At 37.6% G+C, this 12,560-nt stretch overlaps 1 protein-coding gene across 15 annotated transcripts in view; it reads right to left on the bottom strand.

Annotated features, from left to right (window-relative positions):
- Nucleotides 1-12,560, bottom strand: part of mef2aa (myocyte enhancer factor 2aa) — a 104,014-nt gene that overhangs the window by 45,880 nt on the left and 45,574 nt on the right. For all 15 annotated transcript variants that reach the window (XM_067390431.1, XM_067390430.1, XM_067390437.1 and 12 more), the window contains one exon: nucleotides 6,672-6,875. In XM_067390431.1, the coding sequence (XP_067246532.1) occupies nucleotides 6,672-6,875 (204 nt within the window). The remainder of the gene's footprint in view (nucleotides 1-6,671; nucleotides 6,876-12,560) is intronic.

The following is a 12,560-nucleotide window of genomic DNA, read 5'->3' as shown; positions in this document are numbered from 1 at the left end:
AATGAGAATGGACTGATATCAGCATGCCCGAGTAATGCTCTCGAGAGGATCTAACAGAGGCGAAGGGGTAAAAGGGACAAATGGACGCCACATATCTGCTGTGAAGTTGATATCTGATTTCAAGGAATCCTATGTGCACACTGAGAGGCCTGTATTCAGAATACCAGCATAGGGCTACTAAGATTTCATTACCTCCAGTTGGAGAGGAACAAGAGAAAGGATGATTTAATTATTTTAATTACCTGCAGCAGCTTTTTCATTTGGAGCACAAACAGAATTCAATTTAAAACACAACAGGAACTATAAGGACTTTCTTTAGACAGGACAACTGTAAAGTATTTTCACTCATTCATGCAGTCTTTGTCCACCTTTTTATTAATTGAAATTGACGTACAGTAAGAGGAAATCAAATTACAATCAAATTAAAAGAAATTAAAGGAATGTATTGATAATTGTTAAGCTCTGTTACCACAGAGAATTATTCCTCATTTGTTCCTCAGTTTGCCAAAACAAGCAAGAATCACGTGTAGAATAATATTAAACAATATTAAACTGTTGAGCATGTTAACCTGAGACCAGTGTGACAGAAAAGTTTTTAAAACTTTTTTTTAACTCTTCATGTTCATGTAAAGTCACTAATAAATGGTACATTTCGCATTAAAAGTGCATGGATACCAGAAAAAGACCAATTATTATTTAAATGTCATTGATGATAACTGAATGGACAATATCAAAATTCAATTATTATAATTCTACTACTTAATAAATAAAAAATAAAACACTAAAAACTAAAGACATTTTAAATGTTGCAAGTGAATTTAGGCATCACAATATAATGTGCAGGAAAATGATTTGCTAAAGATAACATTTTACATATTACATTAGTATTACAACATATAACATATTACATTAGTATTATTAATTTTAAGTGTTGTAATTAATAATTTTATGTGATATTATTATATAGAGGAATAATCCTAAATAGAGGAAATAGTCATACACATAAATATTGACAATACCAGTAATTAAAAAAAATTCCCTAGTTTCACCCACAAGAATTAGTTCAGTAACTCATAATCCAACAAGCAATATAAATTTAACAGCTCAAATAATACATGTAAGATGTACAGTATGGAAGAACTAATATAAGCATTTTAACAAAATATGAGCCCAACAGAAACTTTTTTCCAAATTATTGTTTGTGCTAACAGCATGACATATTCTGAACCCAGAACTGTTTCTAATAGAAACACAAACAGTGAATATGCCTCAAAAATCATCAATAATCTAACTTACTTCACAAAAGGTCAGAGAACTTCCACATTCTTATAAAAGTGAAATGTGTGGGGCTGTGCTATTATACACAATCTCTAGACTGAGGTCCATCATACATGAAAAGTCCTTTCAACTCCACTTCCTTTCATATTCTCTGAGCAATTCAAAAGGTGAGAACAAGGACAAAGTGTGTTAGTGGAGACCCAATACAGTGGAACACCAGTGGTCCTTAAAGACCCCTGTGAGACGTTGAATGGACATGCTGTAACCTCTGAGGAAACGCTCCATCAATCCTGCGCTGCTACTCAGTAAATAAAAGGGCTTGCTTCAGACCCACAGCTTTTGAAAAGGGAGACACAGATGGGATCGCGGCCACTTTTAATCAGACAGAGAAGTGGACAGGATCCACAAAGGGAGATTTCACGCAACGCTTCACCTGTCGCCTGGAGTGTTATTGAAGTTGAACCACGGTGCAGCAAGCACACAGTCGCACACACACACCAAAAACACACATTGCTCAGGCATGGTGATCTTGGTCTAGCGCTCCGGTACTGACTGCGGGCCAGACTTGAGACAAAGTCCATAGCCCTGAGCCTGGTCGTCACACTGTGCCCCACTCACACATCCATCTGTGGAAAGCAATACATCTGTTCCCCTGACTATGCAAGGCCAGGCCTTTTGCTACAGATGGTGGTGGCAAGTAGGAATGTGACTTTTGATTTGGCTTCTCACATGGAACAGGAATTTAAGCTAGTCAATGAAAAAGCAGCAAAGAATACATTTGTTCTAGAGGACGGAAGAAGAACAAATGAGGAAAAAAATGTGTGATTGTTTGTGCTGCATTTATCACTTTAACACAATTTATTTATTTAGATAAGTGTAAGTGCCTCCATGTGAAACACATTTCACCAGGAGAAAAGGCAGAAAAAAAATGCAAATGGGAGGTTTAGAGAGTGGGGTATTGATTTGTTATATAAATGTTTAACTCTTCACCTCTTTTATGACAAGGTAGCTGCTTAACAAAAACAGAAAATAAAGATTCAAATAAACCTGGAACTATGAGAAAAGCAGTTTCTATATAGCTAAAGTTACTTCAGAAACAGTACAAAGATGAGGAAACTCCCACCATTTAGTCAAAACAGCCGTATTTCATTTTAAAAATCTCTAGAACCAAACTTTTGTGGCCTGTGAGAATTAGGGATGCACTAAAATTCAGGCTGATACTATGTTGGGTGATTATTACTAATAAATAGCTAATATTAAAAATGGTGAAGTATTTTGTGTAAAATAAATGATACACTAAAAACTAAAATCAGTTGTTTTCAATGTTAAGCATCAGAACATTATGTACAGTATGAAAAAAATATTTGTTGTAAATTTTTTTATAAAAATTACATTTAACAGTGTTATTAAATTTAGTGTTCTTAAAAGGTTAATTTTAAGTCATTCATATGTTAAAAAGGAAATAATTGCACAATTAAAATATCTAATATCAGCCAATACAATACATGATAACAAAAAATCATAAATTTCATCCAATGACCAAAGCGGTACCAATATATCGTGCATCACTAGTAAAAATACAGTTTTCAGCTTTCAGTGTAGCAACCTTTACAATAGTATTATTTTATTTTTTTATTTTTTATTTTTTTGTCAAATTTGGTTTAAAATAAAAACTGAACACTTTTGGAGATTACAATTTGCCACCATTTAGCTAAACACCTACTGTATACTGTACAGGGTGTTACCAAGATGGCCGAAGAGTGGACTGACATATCTTAAAAGGGCTTTGGGTTACTTCCTCCTTGAACATGCCATTTGATTAATAATATAACTATATGGTATCCTCTTTCAGAATGGCACACTGTACAATATGAGAACACATGCCTGTATTTTTATGGATAAAATCAATATTGCTGAGTACTGATATCCTTTGGTTATATCGGTATACTGTATAACTCCTGCACAGATCTTTACATGTGTCTCCATGGAGTCATACTGCCTTCAACCAAAATCAAAGTCAGCAGCACTTCTGATGGAAGTCCAGGGCTGATATCACTGCTCCTGGTTTCTCCAGCATGTAGCCGGGCAGGAAAAGAGAGTGGAGGCTTCAATAGCTTATTTCTGCTCTGCTTCTTTACAGCTGAATCATGGCCTCAGAAAGAGAGCTGGCTGTGGGCGATCTCTGCAGCTATGAGTAGATGCGGACCCACTGAGCAGGGACAAGGCTGCTTTGTTGGGGCCCTTCATGCATTGGGTCAGGTTCCTCCACAGCGGCCTGAGGGCCGACGTGGGAAAAGCGGCAGCTTGCCACCAGCTTGCGTTCCACATCAGTAAGCGTCAGAAAGAAATCTGCTGACGCTTGATTGTGCGGCTGTACATGTCCTGCATGTGTTTGTTGGTGTCCTACAAGACACTTACAGGACAGAGCTAACATTTTTTTTTTCAGTTAAAAAAGACGTGGAATGGCAATTTACAACAGTAAAGAGCCTCTTTAGTCATGCAAGAGGACGTTTTGTAACACACAGAACACAGTGATTTCCCGTTCTTTAAAATCACAGAGGGAAAGGCACAAAGCCATTGAGAGGGGGCACAGCATCCTCTTTAAAAGCTGTTGTAAAAAGGTAAAGCTGACATGGGGTGGCTGTTACATAAGGGGTGAGTGTGTCCATTCATTTTTAATGCAGGTGAGGGCCCTCTTGGTGCAGGGAAGAGAGCAGATGGGCCACTGATGGAGAGCTCAGGCTTTGTGGATGGCTCTGTGCATTCTTCTGCAGTTCTGCCATGCAGGTAATTCACCAGCAGTGTCATCAGCATGAATAAAAGATAACTCGGCCCAGCTGACTCCTTTTATGCAGTTTTAGACTTTTTTTTAAGTAAAAGACTTTAAAGGGATACTTTACCCAAAAATGAAAAGTCTGTCATAAATTCTGTTACTCACCCTCATGTTGTTCCAAACCTGTATAAATTGCAACCTTTTGCAGAACACAAAAGAATAACTTTTTGACCATAAAATGAAAGTCAATGGTCTAAACAACACTGGGCCACAATGACTTTTAATATATGTGACCTGTGCTGGCAAAGTGAGTCGCAATGAGCACATTTTCAAAAATACATTATTGTTATTTTCACATTAAAAAACCCATCAAAATTATGGAATCCAACAAAAAATGACTGAGCTACACCTGTTTGAAGTCAATAGAGTCAGAAAAGTTAATTATAGAGAAAAATCGAGTTAAAGTTTTCTGAAGGTTCCAAAAAAAAAAAAAAAAATCACCTAGTAACCAAACCTTTAAATCCCTGGTAATACCACCAAATTTGGCACAAACCAAGTGAAAACCTCTATCTATAGGACAAATCACGTGTTTTTCCCCAACAGTTAATCAAACATCCACTTAAGACATAACAGATAATTTTTTTGCGTAAATACTCGCCAAGACAGAATGTTTGAAATAGCCTACTGTAATTCTGTGTGTATGTGTATATTGGGATTGGGGTGTCTTGTGCGCGCTTCAGATCTGTCAGTCAGCATGAATAAGATCATTTTGTTTACATCAGCATGAGTTTGAACATAACATTTCATTGGTTCAGGTTCATGCCATCGAGAATTCACTATGAATATTCACAAAGTTGGAATGCTGCGCTTTACAAAGACACCAAACTTGTACTGAAAGGAAGCACCAGAAGTCCAGAAGCAAGCAGAGAAAACTGCATTTTTCATGGTCAAAAGAAAGGTACTCCTCTCAGAAAAAAAAAGTACAAATACAGATACTTTTAGATGATTAGTTGCTATTTGGAGCATTGGGATCGCTAGACGAGGGCTTAATAAACTCATTTTTGTGAAAACCTCAAACCAAACCAAAATTGATATTTTTCACTTGTTTTGCCTGTAGCTCGAATTTAGCCCATACACATTCTGACTCACTTTGCCAGCATGGGTCACATACAGTATGGACAAAAAAAGACCATTTTCAAAGTATCTTCTTTTGTGTTCCACAGAAGAAAGAAAGTCATATATATATTTTGTAACAACATGAGAATGGGCAAAATGATGACAGTTTTTCATTTTTGGGTGAACTACCCCTTTATTTTACTTAAAAAAAATGTCTAAAACTTCATAGGATTTTGTGAATTCCATTCAAATCTTTCTTTATAATAGAAATCTCTAGTGAATGAGAATGAAAAGGATTTCACAAATACCATACAGACAAATGACAATATTTGAAACACTAAAAATATTATTTATGCATATTAAGCCCATTTGTATTCACTTTCAATAAAATCTTTTAAAACATTTTTTTCTGCATTACACATGCTACACTGACATTTTTTATTTCTATTTAGTAAGCAACTGAGTACTGAACGATTAAAAAAAATCTAGAATGACGTCAAAGAGACGTTTTGAATGCATGTATTGTTATTATAGCTCACTGATGGTCTCGACCTATAAAACTGGAATGTTGTTTTGACAAATGAGGACAGTACATGCCTGGCAAATCCTGCTTTCTGTGTACTGAACATTACAGTAGTATGGTTTTGGTTTGCACAGCACTCATATGGCCAGCTGGGAAGGCTTTATAATGAGCACACAAGTTTTACGAACTGTATAAATGTTAAATTTTTACACACTTATTAATTGAGGCAAACATGAATGGTGGACAAAAAAATAAAAAACTTAGATGCCCTGTTCCATGTGCCCAGTTCAGTTAGGGGGCTGTTACATGATCTATGCCCCTTTGTCAGTTGCAGTACTCAAATACGTCTGGACTTATCAGTGGCTGCAGACGTCCTGAACCCTATCTAAGCACGAATGAGAAGGAAACAGTTACATGCTGTCCAGGCATCAGTTTGTCCCCCATGGCACTATGAAACACAGATGCTGTACATTTATGCATAGATAATTTCTGAACTTCAACCTAAAACGTACTGCTGTACTAGACATTAACATACAGCTACATAATTTGTGAGACTTGATATCTACGTAAAATGAATACAGTGACTCCAAAAAGTATTTGAACACTTAAGTCACACTTAAAAATGTATTAATGTCTTTGCATCATGCTGTACAACAAAATATCAAAGCAAGTGGCAGTTAAAATTGAGGGGAACTCACTTCATACATTCACAAAAATATCTTGGGCCAGTTGGATAAAAGTAAAAGTAAGGCAAAAATAGCTACAAGAAGTGAAGATGTTTCAGAGAAAATCTTCAGCATAATTTATTTGCAATTAGTTTGAAATGGTCTTTTCTAATTCGATGAGATTCAAATGTGATGTCAATGTCCAAGAGTCCATTTACTTTTTGGACCTTAGTACATTAGAAATGACATTACACTAAATGTAAAAAACTCTTCAATCATCAAAGACTGGTCATTACATGAAGTAGGCCACACTCACCTCTACAATGTCAGAGTTGGTTCTGCTCTCATGGGGTTCATTGTATTCTGTGTACTTAAGTAGGACTTTGTCCATGTCAGTGCTGGCATACTGAAAGAGTTTGTTCGAGCTGTTGAATATAATCAGAGCGATCTCACAGTCACACAACACGCTCAGCTCATAAGCTTTCTTCATCAAACCAAACTTCCGCTTTGTGAAGGTAACCTGTGAGGAAAAAGAGAAAATAAGACATGCTCAGTAAAATGTTATTTTATACACAGATATACTACAATATTTGCCTTCATATTAGCATTTAGAAAGTCAATCAAGATGATCACAGAGAAAAAAAAGGGGGAAAAATTATATAATATATATAATGTGATCACAAATAAACGGAAGCAGGTGCAACCGAATAGGTATGTTTTCTCTTTTTATGTGCATAAATATCAGTTCGATTCAACATGAGTGACGTGCACTCCTGACATAAATTAATAAACTACTGTCACTGTAACATTTTTTTTATTGTAAAACATTGGTCAAATATCAATGCTGGAGTCTTAAGTCTTTAAGTAAAGACCAAACGTTTGCTTCTGTCATGCTCATTTTGCAATCTAGTTAGTTTTCAGTCAGCTGGTGATATGGGGAGGTTGTGTGACATCGTTCTATGTTAAGGGTGGGATTTAGGGTAGCACTCCAGGGCTACCAGCATTTTGGCCTCGGTGCTCAAGGTCCGAGGCTATTGGCCCCGCCCAGCACGTTGTTAGTCCTGGCTCGCACTGGCCTGACAGTGAAAAAGCAGCTAGTGTTAATGGCTTCAAACAGTTCATGAGTAGTTGAAAAATGTCTCCTAGTTTGTTTGAGTTTAATATGAGACCAAATATTCTCGCGAGGGTTCAAATCTGGACTCTGACCAGGCCAAAACATGAGCCTGATGGACTTCTCAAGCCACTTCTTGATTGTCTTTGTAATTTGAGCTGGAGCATTGTCTTGTCGAAAAATAATATCTGATCATTCCTCTTTAGATAACAACTTTTCATTTGTGAGAAGCAAGAAATTCTGCAACATTCTCCTGTACTCCAAAGCAGTAAATGACTTTTCACAGAGAAGTAGCTCACACAATACCAATATTCATTACTCCACACATAACTTCCCATATTCTGCCAAAAACTTATGATTTTAAAGTTTTTATGAGACACCAGTGGCTTTTTAAGTTTTTTTTAAGTGTATTTACTTATATTTTGCTAATTTCCTGACCAATAATTTGTGGTTAAAGACAATTGTTTAGCCATTTTGGGCTTGGCCAATTTTTTTGCACAGGAGTGTATGTTTTCACACATGAATTGGCAAGTCTTTGGGATGTGCTTCGGGATATTTCCACCTCTTGATGGAAATAAATGTTGTGATGTTATTTCCATCAAGAGGTGCATCAATTTTTGGTCAAGTTTATTATATATATATATATATATATATATATATATATATATATATATATATATATATATATATATATATATATATATATATATATATATATATATATATATATATATATATATATATATATATATATATATATATATATATATAAGTTAGTTGTATTGAATTCAGGACATCCCTTTAATAGATAGCTAATAAATAAACATAACTTTAAATCATAAATCACAATAATTATCTCACTGTTGTGGTGGGTATCCTTACAATGGTTTCATACTGTCTATCGAGATCTGATAAAAGTCTAATTGTTTTAGCGGTCTTCATCTATCCTGGGCCATGTTACTGCGAGATAATGAGTCGAGCAGACAGCAGAGCTGCCACACTGATGTCATGGCAGGTCAGACAGAAGGTCATAGTGAGGAACGCAACAGAGGCTCCACAGCCTGTGCAATCAGCCCATTAGGGAGACAGCAGGCTCCATCACTCCTGCCTGCATCCTCTGACAGCCTCTTCCTGCAGGGCCATCGCCGTAACACGAGCCGGCATGTACGCTTCTGCAGGTCACACGTACACGCCCATAACTATCTGACTTTTCTAGAGATGACCGGCCATTATGCGCCAAGCTATACGCTTTGCTTTTGATCCGGCTATACAGTGAGCCAAGCCAAGCATGTGTCCTATTATCATTGAGAAGCTCATTCAGGAGCCTTCAAAAACCTGAAAATGAATTATGCATTTGTTCAGCTCTCATGTTTAACAAGTGTTGTACAGTGAAAATAGCAGCAGATTTACTTTCATAATATGAGAGTGTCAGAACGACATCATGGATGAGCATATGAACACTCAAGATGAACAGGATGTGTCGTGCACATGGCAAAACTTACAGAGATGCCATGGAAAGCTGTGCCTAGAGCGAAAAGAAGTTGGAGAGCGTGTGTATGCGAGGGAGAGAGGGAGAGAGAGAGAGCTGTATGATTACTTCCGCCAATTTCACTGACCTACAAAGCAGAGCTGAGCAGATGAGCTGGCTTTGTTCAACTTTAATTGGTCACAGCTTGCAGAAACCCTCATTTCAAACGGTACAATGCAATATAATCCAATGAGCAGCACAGTATCTCTAAATCTATACTGATTTCTGTCCAACTGTGGAGAGTCACATGTTCTGCATTACAGGTGATTATAATGCTTAATTATGTTTTCAGTTGAACATAATACATCTGGTCAATCGATTTATGCATATAAATACAGATATATATATATATATATATATATATATATATATATCTCACTATGAGGTAATTAAAGCAAGAGAAAAAAAAAAATTATTTATTCCTGTGATGGCAAAGCTGAATTTTCAGCACCTATTACTACAGTCCTCAGTGCCAAATGATCCTTCAGAAATCATTCTATTATACTTATACATATATATGTATAAAAATGAATTAACAAAATACTTCAGATAATTATACAAGCATGCCAGACTTCACAAGACTGCTGTAGCTGCTTAAAATTCCTCGTCAGCTACCCAAGTAACTGTTGAACCAAATCAAATCTGTACAGGGCATACATAACACATTAATCTAAATCCATTCAACCTCCAATGACATGAGGCAATGACACACAGCAGCTTTCATTATCAATAAACAGGAAGCGAATGGAGTGTGCTGGTGAAGCAGGACTGTATACTTGAGCAGTCTAGAGAGAGTAGTAAGTTGAGCTCAGGCAGACAGCAGTGTGAATTCCCAGAGCCACACAGAGCAGCTCCCTCCCAGCTGTCATTAGACTCATCTTGCCTCTCTTACAGAGCAAACACAGGCAAAGCAGCCTCCAAAATCTCCCTGGACAAGCCTTTTCCAAGTATATCATTATTAAATGCTCCCTCCTACTGTAAATGGCAGATTTAATTGTGCATATAAAAGTGGAAAAAGGGATGGGAACCAAGTAGGTGGCATAGTTCAGGTTGGAGTTGACCTCTGAGGCAGCAGAAGAAAATGTCACCTTTAGTATGGGACGGGCCCTGCTGTACTGTGTGTGCGGTGACATTGTTTCACTCCATTGCTGTTAAGGGCACTCAGAGTAGTTTCTTGCTGACCCAGAGTAACGATTTATTCCAGCTGCAGTGCAGGTCACCATCACACACACTCGCATAGACATACGTAAAACCATCTGTGTGCAACCAAGAGATTTTAACTCATGTTTAACTTCATATCATAACATATCACAAAAAGACCATTTAGACTCTCCTCAGCTTTGGGCAGCAGAATGCACGCCTGTGACGGCAGTGATGACAAACGCGGTTGTCATCTGTGCGATAAGTACAGTCTACCAGCCACAGTATCAGAACGGCACAAATAAGCTCTCTAACTGCAATGAGGGCTTTTGGGTGGGTCCCCAAACAACAACCCCAGTCTCCCGGGTCACTGCTGAGACAGTGGAAAGCCATAGAGAAATTTGAGGTCACGTGGGAGGTCATTGGTGGTTTTTTTCCCACTAGCTCACAGAGAAACACACTCACAAAGCAGTGTGACTGATTTCAGACTTTTCTTGTTCCAGGTCTACGTTACTGTAATTTACTGATCTAGTTACTGTTATACAAGTTAGAGCTGTACAATTAATCGAAATAAAACAGAAATCTATATGGCTTAGTGTGATTATCAAAGTCTGCGATTTAATTAAATAAATATATGCACTACATGTTTCAGAGTGAAGTGTGACACTGTGTTTTTTTATACGTGGGCAGCTCATGATCCAGTGTTTTCAATGTCTCAGAGTGACCCGGTTCACATCAAATGCTGCTCCACATCTATGCATCTGCTCTGAGTTTGTGTCGTTTATAACGCATTTGGGAACGCAACATGTGCCAACATCTTCCCATTGTTGTAATGAGAAGTGCTTATAAACCAGCTGTGGTCAACAACAGAGAAGCTTTTCGCCAAAAGAAAAACTCAATGGTTTAAAATTTAAGAAATGAATACAGCCATACATATTAGTATTGTAATTTTACAACAAATATTTTTAATAATAATTCATTAACAATAGTATTTTTTATTATTATTATAATTATGTATTTTTTAAATACTCAATTTTTGTTTTACAGAAAATATATATATTTTTTTTTTTGTTTGCTTAATATGTGTAATTAGTAGGGATGTAACGTTATATGTATTCGCCTCGTACAGACGTCACAGTTCGGTTCGCGCAGTTAGAAGACAAATACAGTCAGTCACAGGCGATCCACACTCCAATCCAATCCAGACTCCAATGTCAACACAAAAACATATTGGTGAGAATATCAGTCCCATAAACAGATATTTTGAGCACTTCAATACAGCACTCAAAGTAACTTAAGTTTGAAGAAGTAATGTTATGAGTCATGTTTTGTGCTCCAAACTTCCCTTTGTTCCCTCCAACTTGTGGCAGTCTTTGATAAGGTCATTCTATCCCAGCCATCCAGTAATTATATTAGCATTTCTCATCTAATTGTACAGCAGGAATAAGAACGCTGACCTTTTCACAACTTTTTCAGCATATCAGGTAGTAGCTGGGGTACTAATTCTGCTCTGCCATCATCTCTTCCATGCTGTATCTCTTACTTTTCTCAGTCTGTCCTCTTTTTGCTGGCAGCGCACTGGGCTGACTTGTATACCATTGGGTATTGTGGCTTCTTAGAATTTCAAGATACCAGTGAATCAGAGCAAATGAGGATGTGTGTAAGTAAAAATAAATCCTTGCGCCCATAAAGAGGAAATGGGCAATATGTGTAGGTGAAAAGTGTTGAGTAATGCATTTACGTGACCAGAATCTTGAGGAATTCCTTGTTGTGGATCGTGGTGAGATGAAATAGATCATGAGGAAGTGTACCCACGTATTTTAAGGGTATGAGAATGTGTAAATCTGTATGTGTGCGTTTCACCTCAGAGAAATGACAAGGTCTGGCTTGTCAGTCAAAGGCTCCTTAGGGAGGGGAGTCAACAGGAAAAACAAGCCATGTGGGCTTGTAATGTTCTCTGGCATTGGAGGTGATGCCTCTGATATCGAATAGAGAGCATAGTAAGGGACCATGGGTGACATATCATTGAAAGCAGCATGTCAGCTTCAATGATCTCGATAACAAATAGCAGGGGGTTTGTGTGGTCCAGAGAGAGTGTCTGCCATAGCACCAGCTGGCAGAGTGACCCAAGCCCCCTGGCTCTTGTGCTCCTGCTTCCCAGCAAAGAGCACTCAGGCCTGGGAGACAGGCAGAGGTCCCTCCCTCCTGTCCGGCTGGATCAGCTTTCACAGGACACAGAGGAAGCCCCGGGTCCACAGTTCACTGTTGGGTTCTGAGCGTTCGAGTACCCAGAGGGCAGAGTCAGCCAGCTGGGGCTGAGCCGGTGTGACCTTGTAATTAGACTTATCTCTATGCATTTATCTCTCACACTCGTTCACAACATGAACTTCACCTGTGATAATTGGTCTCTTATACTCTGTTCAAAG

This window comes from Chanodichthys erythropterus, chromosome 7, assembly GCF_024489055.1.
Source record: "Chanodichthys erythropterus isolate Z2021 chromosome 7, ASM2448905v1, whole genome shotgun sequence".
Lineage (NCBI taxonomy): Eukaryota > Metazoa > Chordata > Actinopteri > Cypriniformes > Xenocyprididae > Chanodichthys > Chanodichthys erythropterus.
Note: the sequence above shows the minus strand (reverse complement) of the source record. Positions and strands in the feature narration are given on the sequence as shown.